This window comes from Sphaerodactylus townsendi, linkage group LG05 (genome assembly GCF_021028975.2).
Source record: "Sphaerodactylus townsendi isolate TG3544 linkage group LG05, MPM_Stown_v2.3, whole genome shotgun sequence".
Taxonomy (NCBI): domain Eukaryota; kingdom Metazoa; phylum Chordata; class Lepidosauria; order Squamata; family Sphaerodactylidae; genus Sphaerodactylus; species Sphaerodactylus townsendi.
This window is the reverse complement of record NC_059429.1, coordinates 126,891,050-126,903,243: the sequence shown is the minus strand read 5'-3', so window position 1 is coordinate 126,903,243 and position 12,194 is coordinate 126,891,050. Positions and strand designations below refer to the sequence as shown.

The 12,194-nt window shown below is 46.8% G+C and overlaps 1 protein-coding gene across 1 annotated transcript in view; it reads left to right on the top strand.

Annotated features, from left to right (window-relative positions):
* LAMA5 (laminin subunit alpha 5) overlaps window positions 1-12,194 on the top strand; it is a 280,376-nt gene that overhangs the window by 115,772 nt on the left and 152,410 nt on the right. Inside the window, 1 exon segment of the mRNA XM_048497913.1 lies at window positions 11,039-11,154. Coding sequence (XP_048353870.1) covers window positions 11,039-11,154 — 116 coding nt within the window.

The window sequence follows — 12,194 nt, the reverse complement described above, 5'->3', positions numbered from 1 at the left end:
TACTAATTGGTGATTTTGCCTTGTGACTTTTGCCTTAGTTACTCCCCTTCTCTCAGCAGTAACGCGCAGAACTGGAAGCAGTCTAGCAGGAGGTGCACCGGCGTGCGTGGCAGCCTGTGCCTGCGTGCATTCGTTTCCTTCCCAAGGACCGGCACAGCGACTGTGTCCTTGCCACTGCCCTGCCCAGGAATGCCCCATCCCCGGAATGCCCGGCCATGCCCCTGTCGTGCCCCACCCAGCCCCATTGGCGCTACGCCACAGTTTGAACCCCACCACCATGGGAACCTGTTACTAACATTTTTGGATCCCACCACTGTTTATAATCCTGCAGATTGTCTATTCCTGCCTTGTTAGGGTGCCAGTTTCTTTTAATTTTTGTCCTGGGTTATCTTTCCCATCTCCTTCTCTCAGAGGAACAACATTCAACACTCAGAGGCTGTTGCTTATATTTGTTTGCTTGTTTCAGGGAAACAAATAAACCAGCTTGACGGGCCCCCTTCTGTTTCCAAAACGAGTTCTTCAATTGAAGGACGGCTTAGGTTAGGGTTATAATTGGGTGCTTGAGTGAGTCTCGTCAGCAGAATATTCGTTCGCTAGAGTTGATAAAATGCAGGACAGTAACACTGTAAGATGAAATGTACAGGGAAGGAAAAAACTGCTCAGATTATTAGAATAGAGCAGAGTTCGCACAACTGGTGTTTGCCGATTCACTTTTCCCACCACAGCTTTCTGTGCTTCCTAAAATGCTTTGTGGGACTGAGGGAGTACAGCTCGGGATGCGGAGGACAGTATTGTAGGAAGTGGAAGTTAGTCGTAATTCCTATGCAAGCTCTTTCCTGTGTCCCTGCGAGATTTCGTGCAAGGTTTCCACCCACTTCCCCACTCCCTGCTGATCTCACAAGGCTCCTGGGATTCCTTTAACCTCCACAGAGGTTGGGTAGGCGGGGAAAGTTGTAGTGGCCATGTGTGGGAGGGGGGAGATGGCAAGTGTTTGCATCAAGAATTCTGAAAGGCAGCATGGTGTAGTGGTTAAGAGCAAGTGGATTCTAATCTGGAGAACCAGGTTTGATTCCCCACTCCTCCACCTGAGTGGCAGTGGCTTATCTGGTGAACCAGATGTGTTTTTGCACTCCTACATTCTTGCTGGGTGACCTTAGGCTAGTCACAGTTCTTTGGAACTCTCTCAGCCCCACTTACCTCATGAGGTGTCTGTTGTAGGGAGAGGAAGGGAAAGGCACTTGTAAGCCACCTTGAGTCTCCTTACAGGAGAGAAAGGTGGGGTATAAATCCAAACTCTTCTTCTTCTGCTCCATTTGTAGTGTTTAGGGTCCAAGTCAGCATGTTCTGGGGGCCTGAACGAAAATGCTTTTTTTCTAGCAGAGAAGCAAATTGCCTCTAAGCTTGGTATGGATTGCGTTCACGTGCTTAACGGTGTGACAGGAGGTATTTTGTAATCCCATTATATTTAACTCTCAGCTTCTAAGCTTAACCGATTCAGGCACCTGAAGTCAAACTTCAAGAACCCAACTACAATAGTCCCTCTAATCCTTTCCCAGTGCTCCTTGGAACGTCGCAGACACTGAGCGGAACCGAAAGCCCTCCTGGAGAGCTCCCCGTGCAGGACGGCCCCTTATCTGCACAGCACCAATATGGTGGCTACTTGACCGCGCAGCCACGTGGCATACAGGGAACGTTGCCCAACTAGTAAGCATGCAGCGGCTCGATTGCTCACAGGGGACGCCTTCCGAGACCACATACAACCTGTGTTGCGCTGTCTGCATTGGCTCCCAGTTGACTTACGAATCATCTTCAAGGTGTGGGTTTTGACCTTCAAGGCCTTACGCGGCCTGGGACCCTCGTACCTTTGGGACTGCATTACCCCATATGTCCCAGCTCGGCCTCTGCGCTCGGCAGAGGCCAATTTACTGGAGATCCCTGGCCCCTCAATGATGCGGCTGGCCTCCACTCGGGCCAAAGCCTTTACGGCACTGGCCCCTGCCTGGTGGAACACTCTCCCTCCAACTATCCGGGCCCTGCGGGACCGTAGCGATTTCCGCAGGGCCTTTAAGACTGAGTTGTTCCACCAGGCTTTTGGAGAAACCAGCTGCTGAGTGTGCCCCCCCCCCCCCAGGTTAGGGGTCCTCAATATCAGTGGGACCCATTATCGGGATTTATGAGTCTTTAATACCATCAGGACCCACTACCCCTCCCTCCTCCTCCTAGGAGGATTAGGTTCAGGTGGGACGCCATCTTAGGATATAATAACTGCTGTTTTTATTATAATTATGGATGTTTACGATGATTTTATGTGGTTTTATGCTGTAGACCGCCCAGAGCCCTTCGGGGATGGGGCGGTAGATCAAATTAAATAAATAAAAATAATTTTTAAAAAGTTGTAAGGGTTCCCGTTATAAGCCAGCATGATTTGGTTACAAAATGTTTCTTGGAGAAACAGTGAAGACATCATTAAATAACTTTGATGAGATTGCATATAGGGAGCACCCCAGTCCCTTGATTTCCTCGGGCATCTCAGTCCCAGAGTCTCCACTTCCCGTTCAGACATGTTCCTTTTGGTGGCCCTAGAATCAGTGGAGTTCTTTGTGGCTGTGGCAGGTCTGCGTGGACGGCCCTGTAGAATGGGAGAAACTGGGGAGACCAGGAAAGAATCTAGGAAGTGTCATTTTCTTCACCTTCAGCCTTATGAATTGCTTCCTGTGGCAGGGGTTGCATCCCAGTATTCCCGCAAGCCATGCCCCAGTATTGGAAGAAAGAAAGGAAAGGAAAAAGTGTGCTGGCAATAGGAAGCTATAAACAACAGATACGGAAAAACCACCCACACAATAGGCTACTGCGGCAGCATGTATGTAGGAGTCAGAGGAAACACAACAATCCAAAACAAGAGCACAACAGAAGGCGAAAGCAATATAACAGCATACGAGGCCACAAAACGGAATGAACTGAAATGCACAAAAGGCTGCAGGAGATCAGTAAAGAAGAAGAGTTGGATTTATATCCCCCACCCCTTTCTCTCCTGCAAGGAGACTCAAAGGGCCACGGCCACAGAGCCCGGAAAACCCACCACAACCAGACTCAAAGGGGCTTACAAACTCCTTTCCCTTCCCCCCACCACAACAAACACCCTGAGAGGTGGGTGGGGCTGAGAAAGCTCAGAAGAACTTTGACTAGCCCAAGGTCACCCAGCTGCATGTATTAGAGTGCACAGGCTAGACCAGGGGTAGGGAACCTTTAACATTCAAAGAGCCATTTGGACCCGTTTTCCACGGGAAAAGAAAACACTTGGAGCCGCAAATAATTTTTGACATTTAAAATAAAGATAACACTATATATATTGGGGGTTTTTTACCTTTTACTCCGCTCATTCTGAGAAGCGCATGGATGCGCCTGCCCTGCTACCTGCAGGGTGGGCAAGGATGGGGCCGGCGGCTCGGCTCGTGGAGCCACAGTGCAAGGGCAAAAGAGCCGCATGAGGCTCTCGAGCCGCAGGTTCCCTACCCCTGGGCTAGACTAAATTCCCCAGATAAGCCTCCATTGCTCAAGCGGCAGAGCGGGGAATCAAACCCGGTTCCAGTGGTGGGATCCAGCAGGTTCTCAGAGGTTCCTGAGAGTAGGTTACTAATTATTTGTGTGTGCTGAGAGGGGGTTACTAATTGGTGATTTTGCCACGTGATTTTTGCCTTAGTTACGCCCCTCCTCTCAGCAGTAGCACGCCGAACTTGAAGCAGTCTAGCAGGAGGTGCACCGGCGTGCATGGCAGCCTGCGCCTCATGCGCAGGTATCTTCGCTTTCGCCTAAGCGACGCAGGTGCAAGCGGGTCCTTGCCACAGCCCCGCTCAGGAATGCCCCACCCCCGGAATACCTGGCCACGCCCCGTCGTGCCCCTCCCAGCCCCATTGGCGCTACGCCACAGTTTGAATCCCACCATCATGGGAACCTGTTACTAAAATTTTTGGATCCCACCACTGCCCTGTTCCTCCAGTTTAGAGTACACCTGCTCTTAACCACTATTTTGCTGGGTGACCTTAGGCTAGTCACAGTTCTTCGGAACTCTCTCAGCCCCACTTACCTCATGAGATGTCTGTTGTGGGGAGAGGAAGGGAAAGGTGCTTGAAAGCCACCTTGAGTCTCCTTACAGGAGAGAAATGTGGGGTATAAATCCAAACTCTTAACTGATTCTTCTGCTGCTCCATTTGTAGTGTTTAGGATCCAAGTCAGCATGTTTTGGGGGCTGAACGAAAATGCTTTTTTTCTAGCAGAGAAGCAAATTGCCTCTACGCTTGGTACTGTGGGGCCAGGACCGCGTCTCTGGTCCTATACAGCTGAATTAGTTTAGACTAAATTAGAAAACACCCAAAAACAGTTTTGAAACAGAAGATAAGTATCTGACCAGGGTGTCCCCTTAAGGGTAAGAGGCACACCCCTTCATACAAAGGGACCAATTTTTATAGACACAAAATACAGACGTCACACAATCATCATCATACATGATCCATACCTCTTTCACGTGCTACAAGCATGTACTTTAAAAAATCCCATTGGATGGAACTGTCTCCTGGTCACATGAAGACAGCCTCTATTCTACGTATTACATTCCTTCACTCATGCTGTTAGCGCATGCCCTCTCTGTCTGCCCATATGCAAAGGGGCAGCCATAAAACTAGCTTGTTGTCCTCAAGAATAACTTGTTATTCTTGGTTTGCTTCCAGAGAGAGATGTCCTTAAGCTATGCAGCATTCCTTTCAATTCCCCAGTTTCAAATGTTAAAACATGATTTACAAATATTGATTCTAACAACAATTATACCTTCGATTCTAAGACAATAGAATTATGATCAAATACAAGTAAATATGAATCACTCATTATCATTTCTGTGTTCATTCAACTGTATAGAAAAACACTTTTTCCTTATTTAATTAATCACATTGATTTAGCTATCCCCTATTGCTGGTTCTAACCCAGAAAAACAAGGTTATAAATTTATATGGCTTCTGTCATATAGTAACCTGTAGTTACCAAGACCTTAAAGATGTCTATCTGTACTTGCCTGCATCTTCACTGAGAAGCTGCTAACATGCAGGCCTGCTGGTCTCTATACAGACAACCATTTTGTTTCATCAAATCCTTGGTTCAGGCTACTTCCATGTTTCTTGATTAAATACAAATTTTATACATTCTGGTCCATCTCCACAGTATGGATTGCGTTCACGTGCTTAACGGTGTGACAGGAGGTATTTTGTAATCCCAATATATTTAACTCTCAGCTTCTAAGCTTAACCGATTCAGGCACCTGAAGTCAAACTTCAAGAACCCAACTACAATAGTCCCTCTAATCCTTTCCCGGTGCTCCTTGGAACGTCGCAGACACTGAGCAGAACTGAGAGCCCTCCTGGAGAGCTCCCCATGCGAGACGGCCCCTTATGTGCACAGCACCAATATGGTGGCCACGTGCAGTGGTGGGATCCAAAAATTTTAGTAACAGGTTCCCAGGGTGGTGGGATTCAAACTGTGGCATAGTGCCAATGGGGCTGGGCGGGGCATTCTGGGGGCGGGGCATTCCTGGGCGGGGCTGTGGCAAGGTACGCGTCTCTCCCCAAGCCCTTTTATTGACAGTTTACAAGTGGAAAATCAAACAGGGCAGGCAGGCAGGGGGAACGCAATACAATGGAGAGAGCAAAGAGCACGGGGGTTACAGCAGAGGATTAAGTATTTGCACGTACACATATTGGGGCCAGAGAGTCTGCAATGTCAGCAGTTTTCTTCGAAACCACATTTGGGAAGGAAAGGTCAGTTGCACGTGAGAGGCCTTTTTCCAAAAAGTATTGCATACTCAGGCGCCCCCCCTGGGTGTTGGGGGGGCCCTTTTCCAAGCAACGTGCTGCCGTACTCGAGAGCCTCCCCTGTGCCCCCCAACACAATAATGTCTCTTAAATACAAAACTATTTGAACGGGGTAGATTTTTCCTCAAAAAGCATTAATCTGATTTAATTTTTTTTAAAAAAAATTGATTTAAATTTTTAAAAATTATTTAAAAGAATCATCGATTTTTATCCACGCTGGTTTGGGTCGCTTGCTTCCACTCACATTACAAGGAGCCAACCCAATGCAGTCTTTCAGATTTTCTTTCTTGTTGCCCCGGGCGGAATTGGTTGTCAGGTTGCTGCTCCCGTTTGTTTTTGAACGCTTCGTTATGGCTTTTGTGGAAGCAATAAATAAGTCTTCATCATCATGTACAGCAGTGATGAAAGCACACCCCTAATCTTCAAAGGGATTGGCAGCCCAGACTCAGCCGACTGTCAGCCCTCCGTTTTTTTTCAAAGGTCTGCGTTTTCCTCCTTTTGGTACAGGGAAGCTCTATTTCTTTTTCCACGTTCTGTTGGCTCTGGTGGAAGGCCATTTGCTTGACCTTTGCATCCTGTTTATGAGGTTCTGGAGGCATCTGGTTGGCTTTGCTGGAACCGCAACGCTTCCCTTCGGCCTGATCAAGGAAAGGTTTTCGCTTGATCTTACGTTTCCTTTCTTTTCGAGAAGGCCAAATGTATTTTCTCTTGACCCTTCCTGGTACTCTTAAGGATACGCTTCTTAACATTCCTTCAGCTACAAATCTATACAGACATTTTTTTTTATCCACAGCAGTTTCCCTTGAATTGAGCGGCTGGTTCCTGTTTGAAAGCCCCATCTTCTTTGCCCACTTGCTTTTCCCAAGTTGCTTATGCAACACTCCTTGAGAGCAGAATTTGCTGACTTGGCAGGGCAGTGTCTTTTGGCCTCTCTGGGTTGTTCCTATTTATAACAATGCTGCCTGTTTCTGCAGATCCTCATTAACACATTCAAGTTTGCAAAATTTCTGCTGTTCTTGTGTTATTATTGACTACAGCTTCTACCTGGATTTTGGCCAAAGAAAAGGGTGCAGGGCAGTTGATGTAGAATCACAGAATCATAGAGTTGGAAGAGACCCCAAGGGCCATGAAGACCAACCCCCTGCAATGCAGGAACACACAATCAAAGCACTCCTGACAGATGGCCATCCAGCCTCTGTTTAAAGACCTCCAAAGAAGGAGACTCTGAGGTAGTGCATTTCACTGTCAAACAGCCCTTACTGTCAGGAAGTTTTTCCTGATGTTTAGGTGGAATCTCTTTTCCTTCACCTTGAACCCATTACACTTGGTCCTAGTCTCTGGAGCCGCAGAAAACAAGCTTGCTCCCTCTCCAACATGACATCCGTTCAAATATCTAAACATGGCTATCATGTCACCTCTTAACCTTCTCTTCACCAAACTAAACATACGCAACTCCCTAAGTCTCTCCTCGTAGGGCATGGATTCCAGATCTTTTACCATTTTGGTTGTCCTCCTCTGGCCCCGTTCCCGCTTGTCAGTGTCCTTGAATTGCAGTAGAATCAACTCAAGGAGTTGCTGATCTCCTTTCCACCTTCTGTAAGCAGAGCAGTCAATTGGATAGTTTCTCCATCAACCGGAACGAGAATCCTATTCTTGACCTCTGCAACAACACAGGCGCTGTCCCCAGGTCCAGTTGTTTAGGAACAAAGTCATTATATGTCTGATTGCATAGTTCTTCTCCAGTAGGGTCACATGATGCCGCACTTCTGCATGAAATCACTCAAATCTCCAGGTGTTTCCTAACCCATAGTTGGCTACCCTACCAGGTGGCCAGATCATGGCAATCATATGGGCCAACTGTTTCCAGCAGGCAGCTAGTTGTAAGTCCCTAACATATGGCAATTTGCACAGTCTTGTCTACTGTCGCTAGGGAGAAGGACACAATACAATCACTGCTTATAGGCCAGCTGCACGTGACATGGGCCCCTTCCGCACGGGCCAATAAACCTGGGGGTGGGGATAAACCCATTTCAGGGGGGTGGGGATAAACCCATTTCGGGGGGGGGAGACTAAAAATATGCACCTCCATGCGAAGGCATGATAGCAGCCCGCATTGTTTCCGGGGGCTCCAGTCCCTGCCTGCACAGAGGCATGCGAACGTGAAAACAGAAGAGCCGGTTACTTTATCCTGACGGCAGCCCACTCTGCTTGTGCGGAAGGAGCCATGAGCGAAGAAAAGCCTTCGTTTTTCTTTTATTTGCAGTCTTCCAGTTTCACCAGGTGTGTCTGAAGGGCTGTTGATGTTATATAAAATGTTCAAATTCACTTCCAGCCAAGGTACTTGTTCCTTGGCTGAGCACCTTGAGTGTTTTATGTCGGCTACACTTGCTTTTTTCACTTGTTTGGTTTTCCACTCATATTTACACTCCATTTTTTTGGCTTAGATCAACTTTTGTAGCACTTTGCCACAATTCCAATTTATCACAAATGATGGGAGGGAAACCGTAACCCCGTTATGTCAAGTAGTTCTCATGTTGCGTTCAGTGCACATATATCTGAAGGTGTAATTGAAATGGCACATTTATCTGGGTAGAAAATATTGACAGAGAGACATTTTTCTCTCTTTCTCACAATACTAGAACCAGGGGGCATTCATTGAAAATGCTGGGGGGAAGAATTAGGACTAATAAAAGGAAACACTTCTTCACGCAACGTGTGATTGGTGTTTGGAATATGCTGCCACAGGAGGTGGTGATGGCCACTAACCTGGATAGCTTTAAAAGGGGCTTGGACAGATTGATGGAGGAGAAGTCGATCTGTGGCTACCAATCTTGATCCTCCTTGATCTGAGATTGCAAATGCCTTAGCAGACCAGGTGCTCGGGAGCAGCAGCAGCAGAAGGCCATTGCTTTCCCATCCTGCACATGAGCTCCCAAAGGCACCTGGTGGGCCACTGCGAGTAGCAGAGTGCTGGACTAGATGGACTCTGGTCTGATCCACCAGGCTAGTCCTTATGTTCTTATGTTAGTTGTCCCTGGTTCCATTTACAAAGTGGACTTTGCATATAACCTTCCTCAGGAGTTATCCTATAGCTCAGTGATGGCAAACCTTTTTGAGACCGAGTGCCCAAATTGCAAACCAAACCACACTTATTTATATCACAAAGTGCCAACCCCGCAGCTTAACCTGAATGCTGAGGTTTTAGTTTAGAAAAACCAGGTTGGCTCCTTCTTCCTCTGCCACACCCATTTGAGCAGGGGCCAGCCTGCTCTAGCCTCCAGCAAGTCCCATGCACACCGCGCTGTGCCTCTCTAGCATCTCTGCCTCCTCTACACCCCCCCACCCCCAGGCAGCAGTCACCCAGAGCACAGGCACCAGGCCCACCAGCCAAGTCCTCCCTGCTCACCGCAATATGTGCATATCGTGCTCAGTAACCCAGGGCAGCCTTGAGATGTGTGTGTGTGGGGGGGGGGGTGTGATTTTCCGCCCCCCACATGGCGAACTCTGTGTGCGTGTGCCCACAGAGAGGGCTCCAAGTGCCGCCTCTGGCACCCGTGCCATAGGTTCGCCATCACTGCTATAGCTGTTTGGGCCTCATACAGTACTGAGAAACTATTACTGTCAGTTCACAGGCCCCTTCTGCACATCCAGAATAATGCGCTTTCAATCCACGTTCAGTCCACTTTGCAGCTTGATTTTACTGTGCGGAATAGCACCATCCACTAGCAAACACTTGTGAATGTGGATTGAAAGTGCGTTATTCTGCATGTTCAGAAGGGGCCATAGAGACGATGGAAAGGGGATTGTCTTCAGTATTATTCCACCCCCCTGTTCTTGCTTCTCCCACAAGCGTACCCAAGTGTTTATTAGGATGACAGGGACGTGTGTGCTTGTGTAAAACGTGCTGTACATCCCAATGCATTGTCTATTTCTGATGCCTTTTTTTTTAAAAAAAAGAAAATGTGTCTATTTTTAAGCCCTGTGTTTTGAATGAGAGAACAGGGCGTGTGTGTGTGTGTGTTTGTCTGTGTGTGTGCGCGCCATGGGAGGGAGAGGCATGCCTGCAGGGGAAGTGAGTAATTGTGCAGATAAAAGCTGGAACACAACCCTATTATCCATCAGTCTGACATAAGAGACAGCATTTTTTGTTGGGTGGGTATAATGGCTCTGTGGAGTGGAAGTTTCTGGGGTGATGTCATCTTCCTTAATAAATCAACCCCCCTGGTCCAGTCAAGACAGGATCCTCACGCTTGCCTGGCACCTCCTGGCACCTCTGCACAAACATGAAACTGGAGGGAACTTCTCCTTTAGAACACCTGCCTAAATGCAGTGGGAACTTCACCATTAGAACTACTGCCTAAATTCAGTGGGATTTGTGCCACTTTGCCCTGCCCTGGCACAACTTCTGTTCCTTTTTGTGAGACTTGTGCCCAGAAGAAACATTCGATGCTCGGGGTGTTTTACAGAACCACTAATTATGATTGTTTAGATCAGAATTTTCAGATACCAGGACCTCCTTAATCAGTTTCTTTACCAGCATGGCCAATTGGCCATGCTGCTGACAGAGGCTGATGGGAATTCCCGTAGTTCCTGAACATCTGGAGAGCCGCATGTTCCCTAGCCCTGATTTAGAAGAAGAAGAGAGGAAGAAGCAGCTTCGGATTTATATCCCCTTTCTCTCCTGTGGTAGGAGACTACAAAGGGGCTTTACAATCTTCCTTTTGGCCCTTCCCCTCACACAACAAACACCCTGGGTGAGGTGGGTGGGGCTGAGAGAGCTCAGAAGAGCTGTGATCAGCTCCAAGGTCACCCAGCTGGCATGTGTGGGAGTGTACAGGCTAATCTGAATTTCCCAGGATAAGCTCTCCATTGTGCTCAGGCGGCAGAGCTGGGAATCAAACCCGGTTCCTCCAGATTAGATACACGAGCTCTTAACCACCTACGCCACTGGAGACTGAAAGAAATTGCGTCAATAGGCGAATGGATTTTAAAAATACAAGAATTTAGGACAGCAGACAAATTAACTGTTTATCTGAGGAAAGAAAATTTGGATACTTACGAAAAAACTTGGGAACCAGTGATTGAGCCGATGGTCTCTTGAGCAGCAACTTTTCCAAAGCCTTGTGACTTCTTAATGATCTCCTGCAAGGGGTAACTCTGCTCTGTTGCCTTTTACTTTCCAGGCTCCAGTGTGACTGTCAGCACAACACCTGTGGAGGGTCATGTGATCACTGCTGTCCAGGTTTCAATCAGTCGCCGTGGAAACCGGCCACCACCAACAGCGCCAATGAGTGTGAACGTGAGTTGTGCTGTCGAAAACTTTACCTGCTTGATGTATGTTTTAACCTCTCCTAAAGGGAGGTTGCAAATCCAGGAATGAACAAACTTCATTTTCTTGATGTCCTGCTACAGTTCTGTGTTCCACGTTCCTGCAAGATTCAAAAATGGCAGCAGACCTTGGTTTCATTCATGGCGCCATTTTATGTACTGAATGATTGGTTTATGGAATGCTCTGTCATAAGATGTGATGGTGGTGTGAAGAGTGTTTAAGATAAATCGGAAGTTTGGTCTGTCAGTAGATATTGCCTATGGCTTATCCTGTGTTCAGAGGGGCAATTCTCCTGAGAGGTGCCTTATGTATACTGTTTGTAACAGCAGGAGTCATTAAATTTAATACCACCAATACATCATAACTCAACTCCAACTCATCAGACATCAAATACATCACATACAAAACACTTGTGCACAATTTACCAACAAAAACAAACAAAAGTGAAAAAAGAAATACCCCTGATTCACTTTCCACTAACCTTATATTTTTACCTTAAACCAATTTCTACTAATTCTTATTCTGGATTCTTATTACTACAATCTTTTAATTTAATAGACACACACACACACACACACACACACACACATCAGTTCAGTATCTTAATGTTGTGGGTATATTGACAAATTCATGAAGTCTTTTCTTCACTTAGTATAATTCACCAGGGGGTTTGAGTCCTTAAATTGTTTTTCTAAATGTTTATATTTTAATAATGTCGATAATTTATCTACAGCAGCATATCCCACAGTTTATTCAGCCAATCTTCAGATTTTTTTTTAGTTTTTAGTTTTCTGGTTTTATGTTATCATATTTAGCATAAACATCTTTTTTTTCATATCGAACCCTTACAGGATTATTTCTCCCTCATTCTGTTGTGTGCAAATTCTCTCCTCATCTCTCTCTGAATCCATGCTAGATCACTCTCAGATTTATAGTCCGTTGATTTTACAGCAAGGGTCTTCAAACTATGGCCCTCCAGATGTTCATGGACTACAATTCCCATCAGCCCC